Source organism: Terrapene carolina, unplaced genomic scaffold (assembly GCF_002925995.2).
Source record: "Terrapene carolina triunguis isolate 2854851 unplaced genomic scaffold, T_m_triunguis-2.0 Scaffold68, whole genome shotgun sequence".
In the NCBI taxonomy this organism is placed as follows: Eukaryota; Metazoa; Chordata; order Testudines; family Emydidae; genus Terrapene; species Terrapene triunguis.
In genome coordinates, this window is record NW_020664419.1 from 72,273,212 (window position 1) to 72,297,675 (window position 24,464).

At 41.6% G+C, this 24,464-nt stretch overlaps 1 protein-coding gene across 1 annotated transcript in view; it reads left to right on the top strand.

Annotated features, from left to right (window-relative positions):
• The window catches only part of TMTC3 (transmembrane O-mannosyltransferase targeting cadherins 3), a 50,339-nt gene extending 30,876 nt beyond the window's left edge, over positions 1-19,463 (top strand). Inside the window, exons 9-15 of the mRNA XM_024214584.3 lie at positions 3,617-3,765; positions 8,242-8,362; positions 10,274-10,385; positions 13,218-13,321; positions 14,751-14,920; positions 15,525-15,751; positions 17,295-19,463. Coding sequence (XP_024070352.1) covers positions 3,617-3,765; positions 8,242-8,362; positions 10,274-10,385; positions 13,218-13,321; positions 14,751-14,920; positions 15,525-15,751; positions 17,295-18,112 — 1,701 coding nt within the window. The 3' untranslated portion in view covers positions 18,113-19,463. The remainder of the gene's footprint in view (positions 1-3,616; positions 3,766-8,241; positions 8,363-10,273; positions 10,386-13,217; positions 13,322-14,750; positions 14,921-15,524; positions 15,752-17,294) is intronic.
• Positions 19,464-24,464: the final 5,001 nt, after the last annotated feature.

Below are 24,464 nucleotides of genomic sequence, written 5' to 3' on the forward strand. Positions count from 1 at the left end.
GGGGGGGGGGGGGGGGGGGGGGGGGGGGGGGGGGGGGGGGTTGTGGCCCAGCCCTCACCTCCTATCCACCCCACCTCACCCCCGCTTCTGGCCCCCTGACGGTCCCCCTGGACTCCTGGCCCATCCAAACCCCCCTTCTTCCTGACTGCTCCCCCGGGACCCCTGCCCCATCCACCCCCCCTGCTCGCTGTCCCCTCACACACACACACACACCCGGAACCCCCGCCCCTGACTGCCCTGCGCCAGCCCATCCAACCACCCCCTTTCTTCCTGAGTGCCTTCCTGGGACCCCTTTTCTCTGTCCCCTGACTGCCCCCGGAACCGCCGTCCCTGACTGCCTGACGCCCCATCCAACCCCTCCTCTCATTACTGACTGTCCCCCTGGGACAGCTGCTCCATCCAACCACCCCTTCTCCCTGACCGCCTCCAGAACCCCTGCCCCTGACTGCCCCCTGCCGCCCCATCCAACCTCCCCTCGTTCCTGACTGCGCCCCCCGGGACCCTTGTCCCCATTCAACCCCTGTTCCCCACCCTGACCACTATCCACACCCCCGCCCACTGACCACCACCCCGAACTCCCCTGCCCTCCAGCTCCCCCTGCCCCCTTACCGTGCTGCTTGGAGCACCGGTGGCTGGCGGCACTGCAGGCGCGCCGCCCGGTTGGAGCCAGCCACACACTGCGCAGCACGGAGCACCGGGTCAGGCTGGGCTCTGCAGCTGTGCTGCCCCAGGAGCTCGCCGCCCAGAGTATTGCGTCGGCGGCGCAGTGAGTTGAGGCTGCAGGGGAGGACGAACAGCGGGGGAGGGGCCGAGGGCGAGCCTCCCAGGCCAGGAACTCAGGGGCCGGGAAGGAGGATCCCGTGGGCCGGATGTGGCCCACGGGCCGTAGTTTTCCCACCTCTGCCCTAGACCCTTTATATTAAACAAAAAAAATTACTACACGCTTCCATCCTGGGCCATTACCAAAAAGTCACTGTTATATAGGGGACCAGTGACAGTCCTGGTGTCCAGCGCCACTAAAGCAATGGTTCCCAACTTCACGTTGCCCATGACTATGAATTGGTACTTTAACTAACTTTGAAAAAGAGTACACACCTTTTTAAAGGAAATTGTCCACTTTCTTCTCTGAGTTCCCAATAAGTAGTAATATCTGACAATATCCTTTCCTACCACCACGTCTTTGGAGAGTTGGTTCACTCTTCTAGTAAGGGAATTAATTGAAAAAGGAACTGGGACTGTGCCATAGTAGACTTGCAAAGAAAAGTATATTAGTAACATTATGTATCTCTTATTAAACTCTACGCACAAGTAACTCTTGCCTTTTTCCAAATAAATTGGATTACACCTGCAATGCTTTACTTATATATTTATTTTATACTTCTGAAAGTTTTTCAGCAGATTACAAAAATGAACATGAAAAGTCAGTTAGGCTTAATATAAGGAAGTATGACTTTAGAGCAAAACAATTTTTTAAGTTCAGATCTAGGTTATTCCAATAAAACTACGAGCTGCTAGTGGTTAAGTGGCCATAAATATGGCAAAGTTTAATTTATAGCATGAAAGGGAAATTCAGGTTATATGGCTGTTTGTTAAAGATGCATCTATTACAGTATGAGAGTTAAAATATATCTATGGTAGCATAACTTAAATCCTATATGAAGCTATATTTATTAATACTTTCTGCAAATGTCAGAGTATTTGAGATTCAGTATTAATATTTGGTCAGGTTTATAAAATACCTCTTTCTTTTTCAACATGGGCTTGTAAATTTACTGAACTGTCACATAAGTAGATTCTTGAAGATTTCCAACCAGTTGGCTTCCCTTGAGAGATTTATGCATCCAAAAAGCCCCAAGAAAAATGGGAAATGTAAGCAAATTTAGTTAAATCAATTTTTTTCAGTGCCTTCATGAAATCATTTCATGGATTTAGCTTTTGAGTGTTCCTAACAGTGTAATCAACATAAAGTTAATTTAGGCCTTGTCTAGGTTGAGCTTTCTGATAAGTTACTGCAAAGTAGCTCCACCAGCATTAGCAATGCAGGGAGTGCTAGTGTAGCTTGGTTGAGGGCTTTTTATACTGTCACTTCTCTGGGAGGAGTAGTATGATTCAATGACAAAAATACCAGCAGCCAGTCTGCACTTGTGTTCCATTTGTAGAGCTACCACTATGCAGTGGGAGAAATTGACAAAAAAAATTTAGTGTAGAAACAGCCCTAGGATAGCTCAGGACTATGTGCAGGCTTGTCTAAACTCCTTCATAGTCTAAATGATGACTTTGCCAGTTTCTGTTTTCAGGTCCACTATATAATTGTGAGCTGTAGCAAATATAAATGCAATTGGTCATAGTTTCAATAACAAAACCATTTTTATGGAATGAACATGCACTATTTTGACTTTATGGAGATATTTGGCATGCATTCACTCCATGTGTAATTGTAAAAGGTGTAAATTGGTTAAAATGCTTTTAAATCAAATTGCAATTTCCAAAACTTGTCTTTTTATTTGAATGTCAAATGTCTTCTTAAATATACTTGATTAAAAGTATTTTTAAAACCAACACATATATTTTGTACTGTTAGTTTTGGAGTGAACAACATGTGAGTAAGAGTTGTGAGGGAAATATTTTAAAATGGACAAGAATGTTCACAATAATTATTTCACATACTTATTGATAATAGGAATTCAGCTAGCCACATGTTTAGGAATATGAATCCAAACATAACTGGGTCTAAATCAAGTTTGAAAGTACCATTAAAGTGTCATGGGAAAAGTTTCATTCTCTTCCTTTAAATATGACAAAAGCTCTGAGATGGATTCAAAGGGCTACATTATGGTTCAATAACCAATGCAACTGGATTCTAGAACTTCTCTGATAGAGCTGTTACATTATACAATTCAGAGTTTTGTGTAATGTATAAGAAAGATAATATTAAATCTTATTTCAAACCATTGGCAAATAATTTCAAGGCAAATTAGGAAATTCAATTATGGTTCTGATGCTCATATGTCATATACTAATGCACAAGTTTAACAGCACACAAGTAATATACATGGATACAGGGCAAAAAAGAATAGTTGTAAGAGCTATAATGTTGAAAATTCTGACTTTCACATTACTGAAACACGGTGATTTAGAACCTAGGACCATCTCATGTCACTTTTTGTATGCAGAATTCCTCATTGAAATCAGTGGGAAATTCTTAAAAATTATGGTATAAAGTTGGTCTTGCTGTTTGGGGTTATTTGTCTTATTTCCTATTGTTTTTCATGCAGTGTGAGAACCGTTGTTTTAAAGAAATGTTAGCAGATGGATCTTTTTCCCCACTTCCAACTTGTAGGCAACCAAATAAGTTAATTGGTAACGCTTCATAGGTTACTAAGCAAAAATGGGTTCTTTCTCTTTGTAGACTAAAAATTACCTCCCATGTGAAAGAGGTCTATTCTTAGTGTAACGTAGAAGTTACACTTGAGATTTGTTAAGTGTACTTAGTATTCTACTTTTCATAAGGATTGTTTAATTTAATTTTATTATTATTTTTCTATTTGTTCAGGTGGCAGGCACAATTTGTAACTCTAGTTTTGATTACTAGTTCGTGTTTGCTTTTGTTTTCTAGGCACTCTGTTTAATAGTGTTGCCATTCATTCCTGCATCAAACCTCTTTTTTCCTGTTGGGTTTGTAGTAGCAGAACGAGTGTTGTACGTCCCTAGCATGGGATTCTGCATTCTAGTAGCACATGGGTGGAAAAAACTATCAAACAAAAGGTAGGTCAAAATTAGGGGTTTTTTGGGGGCGTATGTGTAATTTTATGAATAAAGATAGTGGACAGAAACCATGCATAATTAATTATCTGTAAAATGCTTTGAGATTGTCTGATGTAAGTGCTATATAAATGTTAAGTATTACTACATATTTATCTATTTATTCATTATAAAATAAAGGTAGATAAGTGGCTCTGCAAGCTTCTTCTAAAGAGTTCTAACCAGGTATATTTCTGTCTTTGTATGTTATATCTGTTATTCCAGTCCAGGTTGCGTCTTGAACAAGGACTGCCAGTCAGGATGAATTATATGGCAGTTTTGTGATGTGAACAAATGTCCACAAGGGACTTGGGAGGAGGTCCTCAAACATATTGTCAGGCTGTACGGGAAAAAGGACAGGAGTGGTTTAATTAGGCCACAAACTTCATTATTAACTGTCTTGGAGTACCTGGCAGATAAAAGTGTACAGTGTAGGTAATTCCATGATCATTTCAATATTTACTGGGGGGCTTCCATCAGTCCCCCCACCTTTTCCATCCTGGTCCCCAGCCAACCTGCTGCTGGGACCCTACCATCCCCCTATTTCCTCAAATGAGGGTTAAGGTGGGGCTATAATGGGGGGGTTTGGCTCCGTGCTGTACCAGTTATAGGAGCCCAAACCCTCCCTATTTCTATTCTTTTAACAAACACTTTCTTTAAATTCTTTACCAAACTATCTGATCACTGTATCCTTCGCCTATGGAGTACCTGCACTGGACAGCCACCCCATAGAATTGAGTTGCAACCTCATAGACTAACACCTCTTCCTTGCTCACCCCAAATAAGCTTCCCCTTTCTCCCTGGAACCCACTGTGGGGAAGGTGGAAAAAACCCCACTCTGCCTTGGTTAATCTGGCAGTGAGGGGAAATTCCTTCCCAGCCCCTTGCGAAAGCAGCGCCTACCAGAGAGCCCACAGTGGATACTGACCAAACCTAGTATTTCACCACTTTCAAGGGTGGGTGCTGCTCTGCTTGGTCCAGATGAAAGAGGGCTTCCCTCACCCGGCTCGTACCTATATACTCTCCCCCATCTTCTGCTCACCAGGGGAGAGGGGCGAGTTAGCATCCTCACACTGATATGTTCTGCAGCTACAGCAACATCCTCACCTCTGCCCTTTAAAGAGGTATACCCTTTTTCTCTGGCAAGTCAGACAATGCACCCCCCCGCCCTCCCTGCTTAAGGTGTGGTGCAGTAATTTTCACTTGTATCCAAAATGTTATTTGGACTTAGTGTCATTGCTTTAAAATGTGGTGTTCATTTGGCTCTTGTAGATTCTTGCAATGAGAGAGCCATGAAATTCCACCTTTCTGCTATTTTTAGGTGGTAATGGGTCTTTTGATTTATGACAATGAAAAAATGCAAATTTTGAATAGGGAGAAGCATATTTACTCACCTGCTTATGTTGAAATCTTCCTTGTTTCTATTAAAAAAAAATTATCACCAGTCAGAGGAACCAATGACATCTTGAAAATTGTGTCTCAGATTAAGGGACTGTATGTAATTTTAAAATTACTTTTGTATTAAATATACTTCTTGAACTAAATCTTGGAGGTAAAAGAAGCTACTTTTGTTGGTATATGTGTAGGATGAACATAGATCCCAAACCATTATCACAGGTGCTTTCAAAATGTTGTTCTGCCTTGTGTTAGTGTCTTGCTTTTAACGTGTCTGCACTGTACATATGCAAAGGTCAAAGGCTAATGTACTTAATCCCATTGCATCACTTAATATTTCAGGTTCAAATATTGTGAAGCAATCTTGGAATTCATACCACCACCTTCGCAGAGGAATATTTGGGTTTCTTTGATATTTCCCTGATTAATTCGCTATCTTTTATCCTGAGCGCTTTATTAGCTTTTAATATTTCTAATTCTTAGTGCCCTACCACATCCGAATTGTAAGATATTTTACAATTGCTTAAGTGTAGAATAATTGGGTTAAAATTTGTTTTGAGATTGAATTTGGAAATGGGATCAAATGCTAAGAAAGGAAGGTAGTCCTTGCCTCCCTCTTTCTCCTGATCCACAAACTGTAAGCTCGAAGGATTTGACTTGTTTAATTAAGTTTCTATAATGTATTGGTGAAAAGCAAATTGGGGGTGTCTTTCAGGTTATAGAGGAATGGCTACTTTGAAAACCTATTCCTAGGGATAATTTACAGTGCAGGTAGTCTTTCATCTTGTAACCTGAGTGGTGCTGTTAACTGAGTGTATGGTTCACTACTGAGCATTTCTTCATGAGTTTTATATTCTCTGTGATTTATCTTTTTCCAAAAGGTGTTAGTGTCAATAATTGTCTTTTTCTTTAATAAAAAAATAATAATAAATTTCTTTGAAACCAAATAGTTTCTATTGCAGTGCAATATTCTTTATTTCAGGTTACATGCTAATGTTGCTGCTAAGTAGACCTAGCCTTTCTAAGCCTAATAATTAGTCCCATCTGTTTTTTTATATCAAAGAAACACAAATGTTTAATTTTATTTTCCTTAGCATTGCTATACACTTTCTAAAGATTAAGCACAAAGAAATATAAATTAAAAATCTGTTCTAAGGAGAATATGTTCAAACTTGACTTATACTTTATTTAAAGGGTGAATACTGTCACCTGTTTATATTTAACTGCATAGTTTATATAATGTTCAAATAAACTATATTTCAGTTTGCTGTATATTTAAAAATGTTGATTACTGGTATAGTTTTACGAGATGCAGAGCTAAGGATGGACAGTGGCAGCTTCTCTGTGTAGGGGTCACCCCATAGGAGACATTGCACAAACTCCCAGTCACACTTTCACAGCCCTAGCACTACAGTGACATGAGAGCAAATGCCCTATAAATGGACGTGAGACTTCCTGCTGTCTGATCCCTGCCATCTGATCCCTGCCATCTGATCCCTGCACACTATGTGCATAGGAAGGTCTCAGGTCTCCCATGGCCTCCCAGGACCATTCGCACAGGCACCTAGAGGGTCTTACGTAAAGAGAGAGGGCCCATTTTCTCAGGAGGGTGTGGGAATAACATATATCTTTTTGAAAAGAGAACTAATGATGTCTGGGTAAAGGGGCAATGATTGATATATAAATAGAATAATAAGGCGTGTGCCAATCACCATAGTTTTTCTGGCCTGTCTTCCTCCTAGGTCTGCACAATATCTAAAACATTTAAAAAGCCTTTTGTTTTCATCATGTCCCCTAGAGAATCAGCAGTCCCTCATTCTTATTCCAAAAATACAGCACATTGGGAACAATTATTATAGAACATACAGTATAAGAAATAACTGACAACAATGAGCCACTACAAGTTGTTTACATTGACAAGGTTGCATAAGATAAGCATTTTAAAGCTGTCTTAAAACCAAACAATAGAAATGTATTTACCAGAAGGTTACTGTGTCCTTACTAGTTTTTTCCCAGTGGGATGGATTAGGATTTGGGGTCCAAATGATTAGGCTGCTACTATATCTTCTATATCTATCTCAGATCAACCAAGTAGCACCCCCCAAAACACCCAGTCTGGATAGAAAATAAACTGGACAAAACTCTAGAAAAAGAAGTTTTCATAGTTTCAGGCCAAAAGCGACCACTGTGGTCATCTAATCTGGCCTCCTGTATAACACATACATTAGAACTTCACAATAATTCCTTGTTGATGAAGTTGTATTGAGGAAGAGACTGGTCACATAATGCTGAATTTTCCCCATTATTTTCAGTTTCTAAAACTGATTAAAAAAAGCTAAAGATGCATTAAAACTTTCTTCCATTTAAGAAATTGTAGTTGCCACTGTTATGTGCCACAGGCTGTTATGTGATTGTGAATAGACAAGTTGGTCCAGGAGACAACCTCTCCACTAAAATGACGTCCAAACTATGTAAAAAGTTAGAGAAACTGCATTAAAAACTTGTATAGGATGGTCCTGTATTAGACATAGATGATGGAATAGATGACCTAATACGTGTTCTCAATATCTGCTTTTTAAAATACTTAAATAACTTTTTCATTTGACTTCAGGATCCCATTCATTGTCTTAATTTTGAATTCGACTTTTGAGAGTTTGTCATATGTAAGAATCTCCCACATTTTTATTTTAGTTGTAGAAAATTGTTGTGGATTATTGTAATGAACTTATTTATCAAGTGGACATTGTGACATTACAATTGATACAGTAAATAACAAAAGTTTGAGGCTAAATATTCTTTTCCTCAAAGTTCAGAGTTTAAATTAGCTGCTAGTGTTCAGTTGGAATAAATTACAATAGCAATTGCAAAATGTTCTCTCTTCTTGCTTTAACTCACCAATGAGTACTGGGTAACAATTATACCTATTCTCTGAAAGGAGGTAAAATATCCCCCTTAGCATATTATTGAAATTGTGTAGTGGTCAGTATTTTTACAGCTCTGGTTTTATTTTATTTTATTTTATTTTTTTGTTTGTTTGTTTAACAGTGTGCTGAGAAAGCTGTCCTGGATTTGTCTGTCTGTAGTGCTGTTCACTCATGCCTTAAAAACACTGCACAGAAACTGGGATTGGGAATCAGAATACACCTTATTTATGTCAGCTTTAAAGGTACAGTGTTATGTTTCAAAGTGGCGTAGGGCAAGTGGATAATGGATCATTGGCTGCGCTGGAAGAAGGACAGGAGATGCTAGATGTGGTTTAATTAAGCCACAATTTTATTCTTAAATGTCTGGGTACCAGGGCCGGCTCCAGGCACCAGCCCACCAAGCTGGTGCTTGGGGCGGCACCTGGAGGGGGGCGGCGCGGCGCTCCGGCCCGAGAGCGGAGCCCCGGCCGGGCTCGCCGCCCTCCCCCCGGCGCAGCCTCTGGCCGCCGGGGAGAGCGGAGCCCCAGCGGGGCTCTCCGCCCTCCTCCCAGCGCTCTGGCCGCCGGGGCTCCGCTCTCCCCAGCGGGGCTCGCCGCCCTCCCCTGCGGGGGGGGGCGGTGGGAGGCTTTTTTGCCTGGGGCGGCAAAAAAGCCAGAGCCGGCCCTGCTGGGTACCCAGCAGATAAAAATTCAGTTCTGGTAATTCCATAATTGTTTCAGTAGATATACCCGGTGGGCTTCCATCAGCCCTCCCCCTTACCCATCCTGGTCCCCAGCCAACCCGCTGTTGGGACCTTGCCATCCCCCACCTCGAATGAGGTTTAAGGAGGGTGGGGCTATAAAGAAGAGGGGATTGGCTCCCTGCCATTCCAGTCGTAGGAGCCACAACACCCCCCTTCTTTCCCCGTCCCCTCCCCCCGCTTCTGCTCCTTTAAAGATTACCTCGTTTAATTCCTTTGCCAGTCCATTTTTTCTGATCACTATCCATTCCATATGGAGTACCTGTACTGGACATCCACCCCACATTTACATAATTAGTTGCAATGTCATAGCCTAACTCTCATTTCATGTTTGCTCCAACTAAGCACCCCTGAACCTGCTGTGGGGAACGTGGAAATAAAAAACAGTTCTCCTTGGCCAATCTGGCGATGAGGGGAAAATTCCTTCCCAACCCCCAAAGAAAGTAGCAACTAGTGCAGTGCTCACAGCGGATTATGACAAACCTCAATATTTCACCACTTCCATTGGCGCGAGGGTGGGCACTGCTCTGCCTGGTCCAGGTAAAAGAGGGCTTTTCCTGCACTGGCATGGACCTATATAGTTCCCCCTCTCTTTTGGTCACCTGGAGTGAGGATGGGTCAGTGTCCCAACACTGGCCTGGTGTGCAGCTGCAGCAGAAAGTCATTCCCTGGCTCTCTAGTCCTTAAAAGATTACACACCTTTTTCCAGCAAGCCAGACAATAGCCCCCACTACTTACTGTGCAGTGAGACCTTTTTAGCCAGTTTCTTCAAAATTCTAAGTGCAGTTGAGCATGATAATATTGGAGAATTGCAGTGTTTGGTTTACAAGTTACATTGCATCATGGCAATCCTTATGCCCAAAGAATTGCTTCTGAGAATGTTTAAAACCAGTGTGTCATCTCACATTGGAATTAATGTGCAAAAAAATAAGGTATTGGTGCTTTTTCTTGATTGTGAGTAAGCACAGTAAGCATACATTTGAAGGTATTATATAGCGGGTTGATGATTTGGATGAACCCACAGATGCATTTATTCTGTTGAGGACCAAATCTTTGAAAAATTTGAGCCCCAAAAATAAGCCATCTTTGAATTAAAGGTGAGGAGGGGAAGTCTGTTTACTCTTGGATGCCTATTTCCCTTTAAGAATTGTAATACAGCTTGGAACCTTTTGGGACTTTTATAAGGATCGAATTTGGCAGAGCTTGGTAAAGAAAACAGATCCTGGGCAACAAGTTTACTTTAATTGTTGTAGTTCTCCCAATCTGTGATTTGATATTCTTTTTAGTCGTTTCATGGAATTTATATAACTTTCTAAATTATTTGCTTTGCTTCTTTAAATGTATTCAATATAGTTAAAAGCACTATAAGTGATATATACTTGAAATTTAATATCTGTATGCCTTCTATATTCAGGTAAATAAGAACAATGCCAAACTATGGAATAATGTGGGTCATGCTTTAGAAAATGAAAAGAACTTTGAAAGAGCTTTGAGATTCTTCATACAGGCCACACGAGTGCAACCAGGTAAAAGTTATTGATGAATTTCATTTGCTCAGGTGCATTCAGTGGTGTTGATGATTTCTTCTTAATAATTTGATTCTGTAAGGGAATCTCTTTTTGTAGTCTATTCTAAGTGCACTGTTTCAAGAAATTACTTCTGCATTAATTATGTTTGTTTCCATAACTGAACTTTAAATCACGTAATGTATTTAGTAGGTTGACTATGGTGAGATTATTCTCTGTAGGAAATGTAAACAAAATATTATCTTATTGTAAACTTTCCTGAGTAAAGTTTTGTGGATGTACAGAAATGCAGGGTTTTTAATCTCTTAAAAGGAATACAATCTTAAGTTGTAACAAAGGTTAATGAAGCTTAAGTTAATACTAAATACATATTCCTTATATTTTATGTATTGTTGATACTGTATTGACCCAAAGGATGCAGGTGATACTGTGATAGTTTTGAAAACTAAAAAAAAATCTGAAAGGAAAAAGTAAATAACTTACAGTTTAACATGCATATCATATTTGTGGCACACTACACACAATTTAGTGTGCTTTTTGACATTCTTTACAATGCACAGTACATGTTTTATTATGTAGGAGTTGTAGTTTTGGAGTGCATTATAATTAATAGTATGGTTGGATGTTTTGTTTGAAACCCAAAGTCAAGTTTTGATTTTTTTTCGATGCCGTTACAGCTGTTAGGGTATTAGCTGTTTAAAAACAAAGGGGAGAGAGTGAAAAAGGATTATTGTCACCTAATTATAGGTTCTTTGCACTTAAGTTGCCATGGTGAGAGAAAAATTACTAACCAAAAACCCTTATGATCATTTAGCTTTTGTATGCCAAACATGTGGATCTGAGATCCACACTCTTCCTGTTTTAGTGGTTTGTTTGTGATTTTGTAGTCTCAAAATGACTTCAAACTGCTAGTACTATTACTATTTTCAAAAAGCTTTTGAAAGAATTGTTTTGTTTTGATGTTTCATCTTGCCATTACTCAATTATGAATTAACCTTTTAAGTGCTGTGTATTAAATTGGGGTCACAAAACTGTTATAGATTGCACTTCCTTTGTCAATAAAGATATCTGAGATTAATATGTTCAAATAATTGTGTAAAATTAGCCAAAAGAAAGGAAAACAGAAATTTTCTAAAAAGAATTGGAAGTCATTCCTGGCTTCTTGAAAGTGGTTTTGTATTTTAGTGAGGTGGATAGCGTTCAGATCTATTTGCTGCTCTTATCAGAATCAGACTTTTAGTCTTCTACATTATGTAGGGTTTATTTGATTACTTCCTCTGCCTTATTCTGTAAAGAAGACATAAAAAGGCCCATTGGGTTCTGTTTTGGGATGTCAAAGTCCTTTAAGCCGAAAGGGCATTTTGTTTGATTTAAGACTAGCATGTAAGGCCTGCTTCTGTCTGTAAAAGAACTTTGTAGAAATGCTTATAATTTGTTCTTTGATAAGTCTCTCACTAGAAAGTCATATAAAAAACATCGATCCATGTGAGCCAAATTGTCATCCTCATGTCAATTCTACTTGAACTGATTTGCTGGATAGCTACGTAGAAAGTACTGCAGTCGTTCACCTCAGATTCTTTCCTAGATTATGTTATCACATATGGAATCAAAATGTATGGGATGATGTAGAAAGTATGCTTAGAACAATATTGTTCAATGTTCTAACATCAGCTTCTGAACATTGAGTGCTTTAGCCAAGAATCGATTTTTACCAAGTTTGAAAACCCTAAAAGGGATCTACTGACTTGTTATGAATAAATAATTTTGAGACAATTCTGCTTATAATGTTTTCCTGTTACCTTTTCTTTTGTATATTGTGATACAGCAGGGCAAAGGAGCAGTGGGAGAGGGGAGATATGTAAGCTCTAGATTAATTAAGACGTGATTCACTGTACTCTAGGGAAGGTTACTACAGGTTAATTGGAGCACCTGTAGCCAATTAAGGCCCTGTCAGGAACCTAATTAAAAAAACCCTGCTTTGGGCAGACAGTGTGTAGCGAGGAAGGCGAGAGGACTGGAGTTTGGAGTTGTGTTGCTGAGAATTGAAAGACCAGAGAACTGGAGGAAGCGAGACCTGCCCCAGCAGAGCAGGGAGACTCCCTTCCCCAGCTTCAAGGACCGAGGGTAACCCTGCCCAAGGGGGAAGAGGGTAAGAAACCCGCAGGTGTTGAGAGGGGCTGGGGCTCAGAGTGAGGAGGAAACCCAGACCCCTCCCCCCACTTCCCTCCTCTACTACCACCTACCCAGGCCACTAGCGGGGCCCTCGGGTAAAGGGTGGCGTCCTAGCGCCCCCCCCCCCCTCAAGAAAAGCACAGGACCCACCATACCAACATCAGCCATTTTGTCACGATATCCATGTCTTTATAAAAGAGAAAAAGTAAGAGTTTATCTCCTGCTTACTCTTAACCTGAAGTTATAATTTTTATATAATTCTCATGTGGTATAACTTGCCCCTGTGCAGACGCTTGTGCACCATTTTGGTTCACCCACAGTTAGTTATTGTGAAGATTTTTCCTTTACTGTCACAAACAGAACTGTGATTTCAGGTGAGAAGTGTCAGGAAAAGTTAGAACTCTTCAGCCATCAGATGCTATTTCAATAAAAAGTTCCTTCTTTAAGAAAGGAGAAGGGGAAGATCCACAAAAAGTGTGACCAAAATCCAGTTCATTTAGAATATTTTGTCAGTTTCCCAGCAGGCATCAGTGACTCCTTAATACTCCTTTGGCTTACACTTATAATGGAGGTATTAATATTTAATATTCATGAGGCATAGATTTTTAATTACACTTACTTATATGAGACATGAATGGTATATTAAATATTTTTTTCAAGATGATATTGGTGCCCACATGAACGTAGGAAGAACTTATAAAAATTTAAACAAAACCAAAGAAGCAGAAGAGTCATACATGATTGCTAAATCACTGATGCCACAGGTAAGTAGTAATGTTGTTTTTTAACTACCATCCTTTGAAATTTTTCTAGGTATGTCTGCACTTATGATGGCCTGTAGAGTACAGACGCTGCACACCCAGCTAGCATGAGTAGGGCCCTACAAAATGTATGGTCCATTCTGGTCAATTTCATGGCCAGAGGGATTTAAAATTGGTCAACTTCCATGATTTCAGATGGTTACATCTGAAATTTCAGGGTGTTGTAACCATGGGGGTCCCAACCTCAGAAGAAGCCCCAGAGCAGAAGCCCTAACTGGGTCACCCCGAGCCCCAGCAGGAGCCCGGGGGAAGAAACTCCAAGCCCAGGTGCGCTGAGCCCTGACTGCAGCTTCAGGGCTGAAGCTTCGATCCCAGACTGCCCCGAGCCCCAGCTGGGGGCTGGAAGTCCCGGTCCCGGGCTGTCTCGGCTGGGGTCGGGGAGTGGAAGCTGGCCCAAGCCCTGGCTGGAGCAGGGCAGAGGCCCTGAACCTGGGCTGCCCTGGCTGCAGTCAGCAGGAACGGGAACCCCCAGCCCTAAGAGCTGCTGGGTGAGGAAGCCCCGAGATCAGTTCCCAGAGCCATGGCAGGAGTCCTGGGGTGGGGGGCAGAAGCCCAGAGCCCGGACACAGCCTGCCTTTTTCTGTTGCATGTAGCTGCAAATATAGACAAGATCTCAGGCGCATCATGGATTAAAGATTGACCATTGTGCAGCAAGTGCTTCTGCTGTTTCCTTACTTAATGTGTAAAGTTGTACACTGCTTTGAATAGTTTAAGGAAGTATGTGATTAAATTGTTGCTGTGTAGTGCAACAAGATGAGGGTTATTGATGATCTGATGCAGTTTAAATGTTAGGGCTGTCCTGATATCCACCTCAGATAGTGGCCCTTCCAGCTTTCATAGGAGCTTTGATGGTACCAATATAACATTAGGATGGAGAAGAGAAAAGTGAAGTTAAAATGCCTGTCAGAAAAATATCCATGTTCCTAGTGAGTGGATGGGAAGGGTTCTGCTTGGGTCTGTAAGTTGGTGGGTAAGTATTTGCCATGGTTCCAATTATGTTATTTAAGCTATATTGCCAACTACCTGATATTCCAGCTATAGTTTAAATTTTGTGCCACTGATTTTTAAACTACTGGTAAATTGATATGGCTTTTTAAATAAGGTTCTTGGCATATCAAATTGCACTCTCCTATTTTTTTTGGAGGGAAGGGATGTTTTAGAATGCATATTTTCACTGCTGACATGGCATTGTAAGTTCAAGTTGTGTGTGTGTGTGTGTGTGTGTGTGTGTAATATATATATATATCCTGTTTTACCTTGATGATAAAAGAAGTTTGGAAAGCAGCTTCATGCATTTAACTATATGAGTTCTTTCTGATTTTGTTTTTAACTTTCCACTGATTTTTTTGTTTGTTTGTTTTTGTTTTGCCAGATTATCCCAGGTAAAAAATACGCAGCACGAGTTGCTCCTAACCATCTAAATGTTTATATAAATCTTGCAAACTTGATTCGGGCAAACGAATCTCGCCTTGAAGAAGCAGATCAGTTGTATCGACAAGCAATTAGTATGAGGCCAGATTTCAAACAGGCTTACATTAGCAGGTATTTTTGTTGATTTTTGGAGATTGTTTATTCTTCAAAACATACTAAAGTTTTGTTTAATATTACAGAACACCAATATACAACTTAATTTATTTACTCTATAATGGATTTAGTTTTGAGCTGTTTGTTTGAGAATAGGAAAAAAAATCTCTGTTTACATTTGAAAACAAGATACAGTTTTGTTGGTTGTAGTCAAATATCATAGTTCAATCCCAGTTTATGAACTTCTGCTACTGGTAATTTGCCTCCAAGCTTGTTCTACGTTATAACTTCGTATATCAGTATAAACCATCCTGCTTTAAAGAATGCTTACTCACAACATTCTTTTCATATCCACTGGGGTTGGGGCCCCAAACTGCAGCCTGTTCAAATGGACAGTACAGCAAGCTCTGCCCTAAATTCCTGTGTCTGCAGTGCTGCCTTTTTAAAGCCTCCTGAATAGGACTTTTGATATAAAATCCTATTATCTGATTATTTAAAGTTTTCTTTACTCCCGTTCCACAGCCCTCAAATTTAGGGAAACAAACTGTTAACTTTTTATCATAAAATATATGTGTATGTTTCTTCGACATGAAAGTTAAACAGAAATTTGGTTCCTCAACAGGGGTGAATTACTTTTAAAAATGAATAAGCCTGTGAAAGCGAAGGAAGCTTATCTTAGAGCCCTGGAACTTGACAGAACCAATGCAGACTTGTGGTACAATTTGGCAATTGTTTACATTGAACTAAAAGATCCAACAGAAGCCCTGAAGAACTTCAACCAGGCATTAGAACTTAATCCTAAACATAAACTGGCGTTGTTCAATTCTGCACTACTCATGCAAGAATCTGGTATGTTGTTTTGCTTAAAATATTTACTCTATATTTGTATTTATCACACACACCGTGATTAAGCTTCTAATGAATTCTGACTTATCTTTAGAAAACAGTCATATTATGTTTTTCTCAAGAACTGCAATAAGAGAAGAAACTGTTTCCTCTCATAGTTGCCCCTCTAGGCTTTTCTAGACCTTATGAAACTTCTTTAGTTTTACCAAAGTTTTACTTGTGCATGTAACCCATCTGATGTATGTGTTTGTTTTTAAGTTTCCATTTATTTTTAAGGTACCTTCTTAGCATATAGAGCAGGGGTGGTCAAACTTATTGACCTTCTGAGCCACATATGATAATTTTCATAACCTGCTCGCCTGCCAGGGTTCAGGGCTTCAGTCCTGTGGGGCTTCCCTGCTGGGGCTTTGGGCTTCTGCCCTGCAACAGGGTGGTGGGGCTTGAGAGTTCTGCCCCATGGGAGGTGCCTGCCAAGGCTCAGGGCCCCAGCAGGCACACCCGCAGGGCTGAAGCCCTGAGCCCCACCAGAGGGCTGAAGCCCCGAGCTCCCCTCCCCGCCAGTCTGTTAGGCAGAAAAGGGGGGGACATGGTGAGCTCCAGGAGCTGCACTTTGACTGTAAAAGAGCTGCATGTGGCTCCCAAGCTGCAGTTTGGCCACCCCTGATACAGAGCATACATAAAATCCTCGTCTCTAACCAGTTTCACAAAATGCTTGTAAATGTTGATACGTATTTTACATATGTTTATCTATTCTTCACTGACTAAAAGTTTCCATTGACTGCAGTGGGTTTTAAAGCTGGCGTTAAATAATACCTGCTTCTTTCTATATGGTGCCTTGTAGTGTCAGTGGCTAATGTAAATCTACATCAGTTTTCACTTACTGTGCTTAATTTCTAGTAGAAGTTTTTGAAAAGTATGGTTAAATTAACCCTGTATATGCACATTGACAGTTACTAAGATTATGTGTGTGTTCCAGTATTTAAACAAAATTCATATCTGACCAAATTTGAAACACAAAAACTTTAAAAGGTGCAAAATAGATTACGTGAGCTGTCTGTAATTGTGGAAGATTCTAGGATCTTGGATTTGATATGCTGTTGGAAGATATTTTACCTTGGCTTTGAGGGTCAGACATGATGATCTAATTGTCCCTCCCAGCCTTAAAATCTATCCTTTAACAATAAAATGAGGTCTTTCACTCAGATTTCCTTTGCAAGAGCTATTTGTCCGAAATGATCTTTTCTCCTCATTCTATTTGCTCACATTTTCTCAGACTTGTAGAGATCCCATTATCTGGATCTATCATATCAAAACTAAAACTTCTTCTTCAACAGGGAAGAGCAGTATGATATAATTATATCTTTTATAGCCTTCAAAGATATTAAGTAGCATTTGAGACCCCACCATTTCTGCAGCTTTATTTAATGCTAAGCATATATAATATTAAAGAATGTTACATTTTAGTTTAGGGGTTATGTTAACATTTTTCAGGGCTATTTTAAAAATGTTTGGAAAAATATCTGAAATGTATTTTCTGTCACTTTAGGTGACCCTATGCTTAGACCTGAAGCCAAGAAAAGGCTGTTAAGTTATGTGAAAGAGGAACCACAAGATGCTAATGGCTACTTCAACTTGGGTATGCTGGCAATGGATGACAAAAGAGATGCTGAAGCAGAGTCTTGGATGAAGAAAGCCATAAGGTTACAACCAGGCTTCCGAAGCGCTTTGTTTAATTTGGCACTGCTTTATTCTCAGACTGCAAAAGAGCTGATGGCTTTGCCAGTCCTGGAAGAGTTATTGAGATATTACCCTGATCATACCAAAGGTTTGATTTTAAAGGGCGACATCTTAATGAACCAAAAGAAAGATATAAGTGGAGCTAAAAAGTGTTTTGAAAAAATCCTGGAAATGGATCCTAACAATGTACAAGGAAAACATAATCTTTGTGTAGTTTATTTTGAGGAACGAGACTTAATAAAAGCAGAAAAATGTCTTGTTGAGACATTGGTATTAGCACCGCATGAGGAATATATTCAACGTCATTTAAATATAGTCAGAAGTAAAATTTCATTGCTCGGTGCTGCAGAACAGTCAACATTTCCAGCAGATGGGACTGCAGCTGTGGGGGGGAAAAAAATTCCATTTGAAAACTTGAAAGAAGTAAAAAATGAACAGAAAACCACCCAGACATTGAATAGTAACATTAACAAAGGACAGTCAAATAGCAAGAAACGAACAGAAAAAAATAACACAGACAAAGAGACTAAAAAAAAATCTACAAAAGAAATCAAAGACATTGAAAAAAAAAGAGTTGCTGCTTTGAAAAGACTAGAAGAGATTGAACGTATTTTAAATGGTGAATAGCCTTTATCATGTCACAATAGAGCAGGGGGAGGACACGACTTTTAATTATTGCATAATGTTTGATCAAACTGGAAATTAGACTGGTGCTTTGAAAATGGAAAGAATATTAACAGCATATCATTTAACAAGCAGAAGAGGGCTGCATTACAACACAGAGAACAATCTGTTGAGAAATCCGTAACATTTAATCAAGTTTTTTGAGTTGGGGATTGAGTATGAGAAGAAAACATGGATCTTCTAATGGTGAAAAATGGCACTCTAACACTAAGATACTGATGGCCAGAGAGACTCCATAACAGTATTCTCAAGGAAGCATCAAAAAATCTCAATGGAGAGTTAATGGGGTAACCCAGATACATTGCGGCTTGATTCTGTATGATTCTATTTTTATTAACTTTTTCTAAATTTCAGTATGTGTCTGCCATTTAAATCTTTCTAGATCTTCACTATGCAGTAAACTTTTCTTTGCATTACTAGTGTTCCAGAGCTTAACAAAGAATAAATACACACACTGTCACCAGTGGTATTTTTAAGGTATTTTTTTTTTAAACAATATACACTGATGAAACAACACACTAAAATAATAAATGCAACTGTTTTCTAAATATGGGATGATACAATAATGTTTTATTTGTTCTTCATTTACTATAAAAATCATTTGTACCGTTTTATCTAACTGATAAATAGAAATCCTGTGGTGCTCTCTTGACATTTTACTGTGTTTTTTTCCTTTTGAAAAAAATGCATATGCATCTTTCTCTACTACCAGTCATCTAGTTGTAAAAAATCATTGTACATCAAACCTTTGGGGGGGTTGGTTCATTTGCTCTTGAGTTCACTGGACACTGACAAATGCATCTTCAGTAACTAGTATGCTATGCAGTGGCCCATGGTGCATTTGTATCAATTGATCCCATGGTGTAATAAATTATTCATTATGTATAGTAAACTGGCTTTATTATTTGCAGTCATCAAACTGTATTTTAATCTTGTGACTTTCAACAGAAACTAATTATAAAAATGATTTACCTACTCTTTAGGGCAGTGTTACAATAATTAAGCCACTAAATTCAGCACTGTTTAACATAAGGAAATGTACCTTCTGATTTACTTCCAAACACCAAACTCCTCTATTGTTTGATATTTTGTCACCGAGTAAGCATGATTTTTTTTATTAAATATTTATTTTGACTACTGAATTCCTAAAAAGTTTCCACTAACATGTCTGTCACAATGCACAAATGTAATTTCTCACATGAAACATTGTGTTCGATAATTTCAACATTGTTTTTATCCTTGTGGTTATGCATATGTTTTTGTTTAAATACACTGTTGATTACCTAAAATTGCTTATTTGTCTTGCTTTACTGTAGATATGAAACATGAAAAGAAGCATGAAAATCATGGTTTAATGCGGAGTCTCCTTATTTATTTCAAATTATATTCACATTCGAGTGAGCTCAACAATAATCAGATTTTTTAAGAGCTATGAAAACACACTGCTAAGTACCATTTCCTGTTTACTTGCATTTTGTTGGTTAGGAGTCTTCCTGTTAGCTTAGTTTCAAGTAGTATAGATCTAACATTTCTGACTTAATTAAAATTAAATCAGTTAAAAAAAATCAGTAATTTTACAGGCTGAATTTAAAAAAAAAATCCTAAATAAACATTTAGTTTGGCAAATCATCTCTTATTTTATTAATCTGTTATTTTAGCCCTTCATTTCAAACAAGGAAGGAAAACAATTCAGGAAGAAATTAATATTCACATTTAGATGGTGGACTCTAGATAAGATCGCAAAGATGACCCTGAACGCCATCCTTCTGTACATAGTTAAGGGCACTCGGGTGCCTCCACTTCACTGTCTGTACTACCATATTCTCCTTCCCCACCCAAAAAAGACCTTGTGGAGGCTTCCCCTTGAAGTCCAAAGTTGATGCTATAGGGAGATGAGATAGAAGATCAGTGTGGGTAGGGGCCAAAGTGCACATAACTCCCATCTGGCTCCATGGAAATTTGGTGGAAAAGATACTATTGGTTGCATTATCTTTTTTTCCACAAACGGTTTTATCTCCCTCCTCCTTGTAATCCCACAGCTAAGGACAGAATCACAGCTCTAACCAAGCCAAGGGAGGGAGCCACCTTCAGTGTACAAATACAGGACTCCTCTGCAGCTGACCCAGGCTTTCCATGATTCCTCAAGGATTTTCCAGGCTTGGGACAGAGGGGTGTGGAAACCTCAGCCTTCTTCCCCTATGCTTTCTCCCTGTTCTCATGGGATTTTCCATGGGAGGAGATGATCTGGGCCATGACTGCCTTATCTAGTGTAACTATAGTGCAGCACATTTACAGCAGGAACAAAGCTTTTATAGGCCAGTTGATGTATAAAATCTAATGCTATGTATCTATTTGTTACATGAGAGACTGTTTCTCTAAGCCCTTTAGGAGGAGAGGAATTTTAGTGTGAACCTATCAGTAGCCAGTCTACTTCCTGGCATTTTAGTTAGTCCTCAGATCAGGTTCTCCAGCCTCTGCTTAGGATCTTAATAAGTCACCTGCACAGTCATGATCCTTTCTGTCACTGGGCAGACTTCTGCTTCAAGCAACAGAAGCAGAAATTTTGCTGTATCACGACAATTGTGTTAATCTCAAAATTAGCCTGGCATACTCATCCTTCCTCTCCTGGAGGGCTCTCAAATGTTTTTGAGTGGGTCTCAGACACCTCTTTGGTGCTACTACAGCAATTATTTACATGGAAAAGTAATAATTTGGAAAGTATTCATATATTTGTGTTTTTTAAATGTGATTTAACAAACTAGAGACAAGGAAAGCAGCACCATGTGAACTGCCAGCCCTCTGCGCACCACTATCAAGTGCTCTGTGGATCACAGGTAGTCCGCTGATCTCAGTTTGAGAATCACTGTTTTATTCTCTCTCTAACTGACACAATTATGGGAACAGTGGCTGGTGATATGGAACTTGTTGGGGGAAAAACCTGAGAGTCTCTGGATTAAGTTTAGAAGTGTGAGCAATAAGGCTGATGTCGTGGTGGGAGTCTGCTATAGACCACCAGACCAGGGGGATGAGGTGGACAAAGCTTTCTTCCGGCAACTAACAGAAGTTACTAGATCACAGGCCCTGGTTCTCGTGAGGGTCTTGAATCACCCCAGTATCTGCTGGGAGAACAGGGTGGCACGGAACATGAACTTGCAAGCGGAGGAGGTGGTAGAGGTGGAGGACCCGGTGGTGGATATTCTGTCAGTGGAAGCTCCATCAATTTATCCCTACCCCTTATTCGGACTATCCAATCCAGCACCAGAACAATCTGGCAAACATCTGCATCCATCCCACTGACTGCTAAGGGAGTGAAGCGCAAATACTTTGTCCCCTCAAAGGGGTACGATTATTTGTTCACCCACCTGCAGCTTTGTTCACTAGTGGTAGCATCGGTGAACAAGAACGAACGGCTTGGCCACCAGGCTCCAGCTCCTAAATCAAAGGACGCCAGGCGTCTTGATCTGTTTGGGCGCAAAGTTTATTCTGCGGGGGGTCTTCAGCTCAGGATCACTAGTCAGCAGGCGCTCCTGAGCCATTACAATTTTAACTCCTGGAACTCCATGCTGAAATTTAAGGAGTTAGTACCTCCTGAGTCCAGAGAGAAGTTTGGTTGATGAGGGCAAAATAGTGGCATGGACCTCGTTGCAGGCCTCGCTGGACGCTGCGGATTCTGTTGCGCGCACTTTGTCGGGGATAGCGATGAGGCATATCTCTTGGCTGCAAGCCTCCAGCCTGCCACCAGAGCATCAGCAAATACTGCAGGACCTCCCCTTTGATGGAGAGGGCCTGTTTTCGGACAAAACCGATTCCAGGCTACAAAGCCTTAAGGACTCAAGGGCGATAATGAAGTCCCTGGGCATGCACACACCGGCTACCCAGTGGAAACCCTTCAAACCCCTGTAGCCACAACAGCGCTCCTATCCTCCTCCTCGACTGAGGCAGGGTTTTTATAGGAGACAGGGGCGTAATGGCAGGAGGAAGCCCTCCAACCCCCTGTCTTTGCAAGGCCTGGGCCCATCCAAGCCTTCGTCGGGCTCAAAACAGACCTTTTGAAGGAACGCTCGAGGATGATGTCCCGGACCTCATTCAGGATCCTACCCCACCCTTCTTGAATCTATCCCACTTCCACTGTGCCTGGTCCTACATAACTATGGACCGCTGGGTCCTCCGCACAGTGGAGGCAGGATACTCTCTCCAATTTTATTCCTCCCCACCCTCCTTCCCTGTCCCTCTTCAGGGACCTTTCTCACGAGCAACTCCTTATTCAGGAGGTTCAGACGCTCCTCGCCATGGGGGCGATCAAGGAGGTTCCAAGGGAGCTAAGGGGCAGGGGGTTTTACTCCCGATATTTCCTAATCCCCCAAGGCAAAGGGAGGGCTTCGGCCCATTCTGGACCTGCGCGATCTCAACAAGTGCATGGTAAAGTTGAAATTCCGCATGGTCTCCTTGAGCACCATCATACCTTCCCTGGATCTTGGAGACTGGTACACCACCTTCGACATGAAGGATGAGTATTTCCACATAGCGATTCATTCGGCGCACAGACGCTTCCTCCGCTTTGTGGTCGACCGCGAGCATTATCAGTTCACGGCCCTTCCCTTCGGTCTCTCCACGGCTCCCCGAGTGTTTACCAAATGTGTGGCGGCCTTCCTTCATCGACGGTGGGTGCAGGTATACTCTTACCTCGACGACTGGCTTATCTGGGGACGCACCAAAGAACAGGTGCAGTCTGACCTCTGCTTGGTTAAGGACACATTTCATCGATTAGGCCTTCTTCTCAATGTGGCAAAGTCAACACTAGAACCGACCCAGAGAATAGAATTCATCGGGGCAGTTCTGGACTCTGTGCAAGCACAAGTCCTCCTGCCAGACGCTCGTTTCCAGGCTATAGTGGCCCTTGTCCAGAGCCTTTAGAGCTTCCCAACCTCGTCGGCAAGAAGTTGCTTGAGTCTTCTCAGCCACATGGCTTCCTGCACATACGTGACCAGGCATGCCAGACTTCGACTCCACCCGTTACAAGCCTGGCTGGCATCAGTCTATTGCCCAGGTCGAGACAGCCTGAACTTGGTGGTCACCATCCCGGAGTGGGTCCTGGCCTCCCTCCACTGGTGGCTAAATCCCCAGGTGGTTTGCGAAGGAGTCCCTTTTCACAGCCTGTAGCCCTCTTTGTTCCTGGTCACGGATGCGTCAGCCCTGAGATGGGGCGCCCACCTCGGGGACATTCAAACGCAGGGCCTATGGCTCCCGTCCCCGCTCTCCCTTCATATCAACGTGCAGGAGCTGATGGTGGTGCGGCTTGCCTGTCAAGCCTTCCAGGAGCGGTTGCAGGGTCATTGTGTGGCGGTCCTCACAGCCAACACCACGGCCATGTTCTACATCAATAAACAAGAGGGGCCCGTTCCTCCCTCCTCTGTCAGGAGGCCGTTCGACTGTGGGAATTCTGCATAGCCCACTCTACTCTTTACTACCCGGGGTCCAGAACACGCTGGCGGACCACCTGAGCAGGTCCTTCCGCTCCCATGAGTGGTCCCTTTGACCAGATGTCATCCACCCCATCTTCCGAAGGTGGGGATTTCCCCAAGTCGACCTGTTCGCCTCCTGCAGCAATCAGAAATGTCCGACTTTCTGCTCCCTCCAGGGCTGCTCCCCTGGCTCTCTCACAGACACCTTCCTGCTCCCCTGGACGAGTCGACTATTTTACACCTTTCCCCCATTTCCCCTGGTGCACAGGGTCTTGCTCAAAGTATGCAGGGACAGAGCGTGAGTGATTCTGGTAGCTCCCGCATCGCCCAGACAGCATTGGTACACCACGCTACTGGAACTCTCTGTGGATGCTCCAATCCCATTGCCTCTTCTTCCAGACCTGATTACTCAGGATCGCGGTCGCTTCTGCCATTCTGATGTATGCTCTGTCCACCTCACGGTGTGGATGCTCCATGGCTGAACCCTGCAGAAGTTCGCTGTTTGGAATCTGTGCAACAAGTACTGATGGGCAGCAGGAAGCCCTCCACTCGGGCCACATATATGGCTAAATGGAAGCGTTTTTCGTGCTGGTGCACTCAGCACAGAACACCTCTCCTGGAAAACAGATTTCCTTGTCGCTATCACGTTGGCACGGTGTGTCTCTGAGCTCAGAGCCCTTACCTCTGAACCGCCCTATACTATCTTTCATAAGGATAAAGTGCAGCTTCGGCCTCATCCAGCCTTTCTTCCAAAGGTTGTATCAGCCTTCCATATCAGCCAGGATTTATTTCTTCCGGTTTTTATCCAAAACCGCACTCCAGTCACCAGGAAC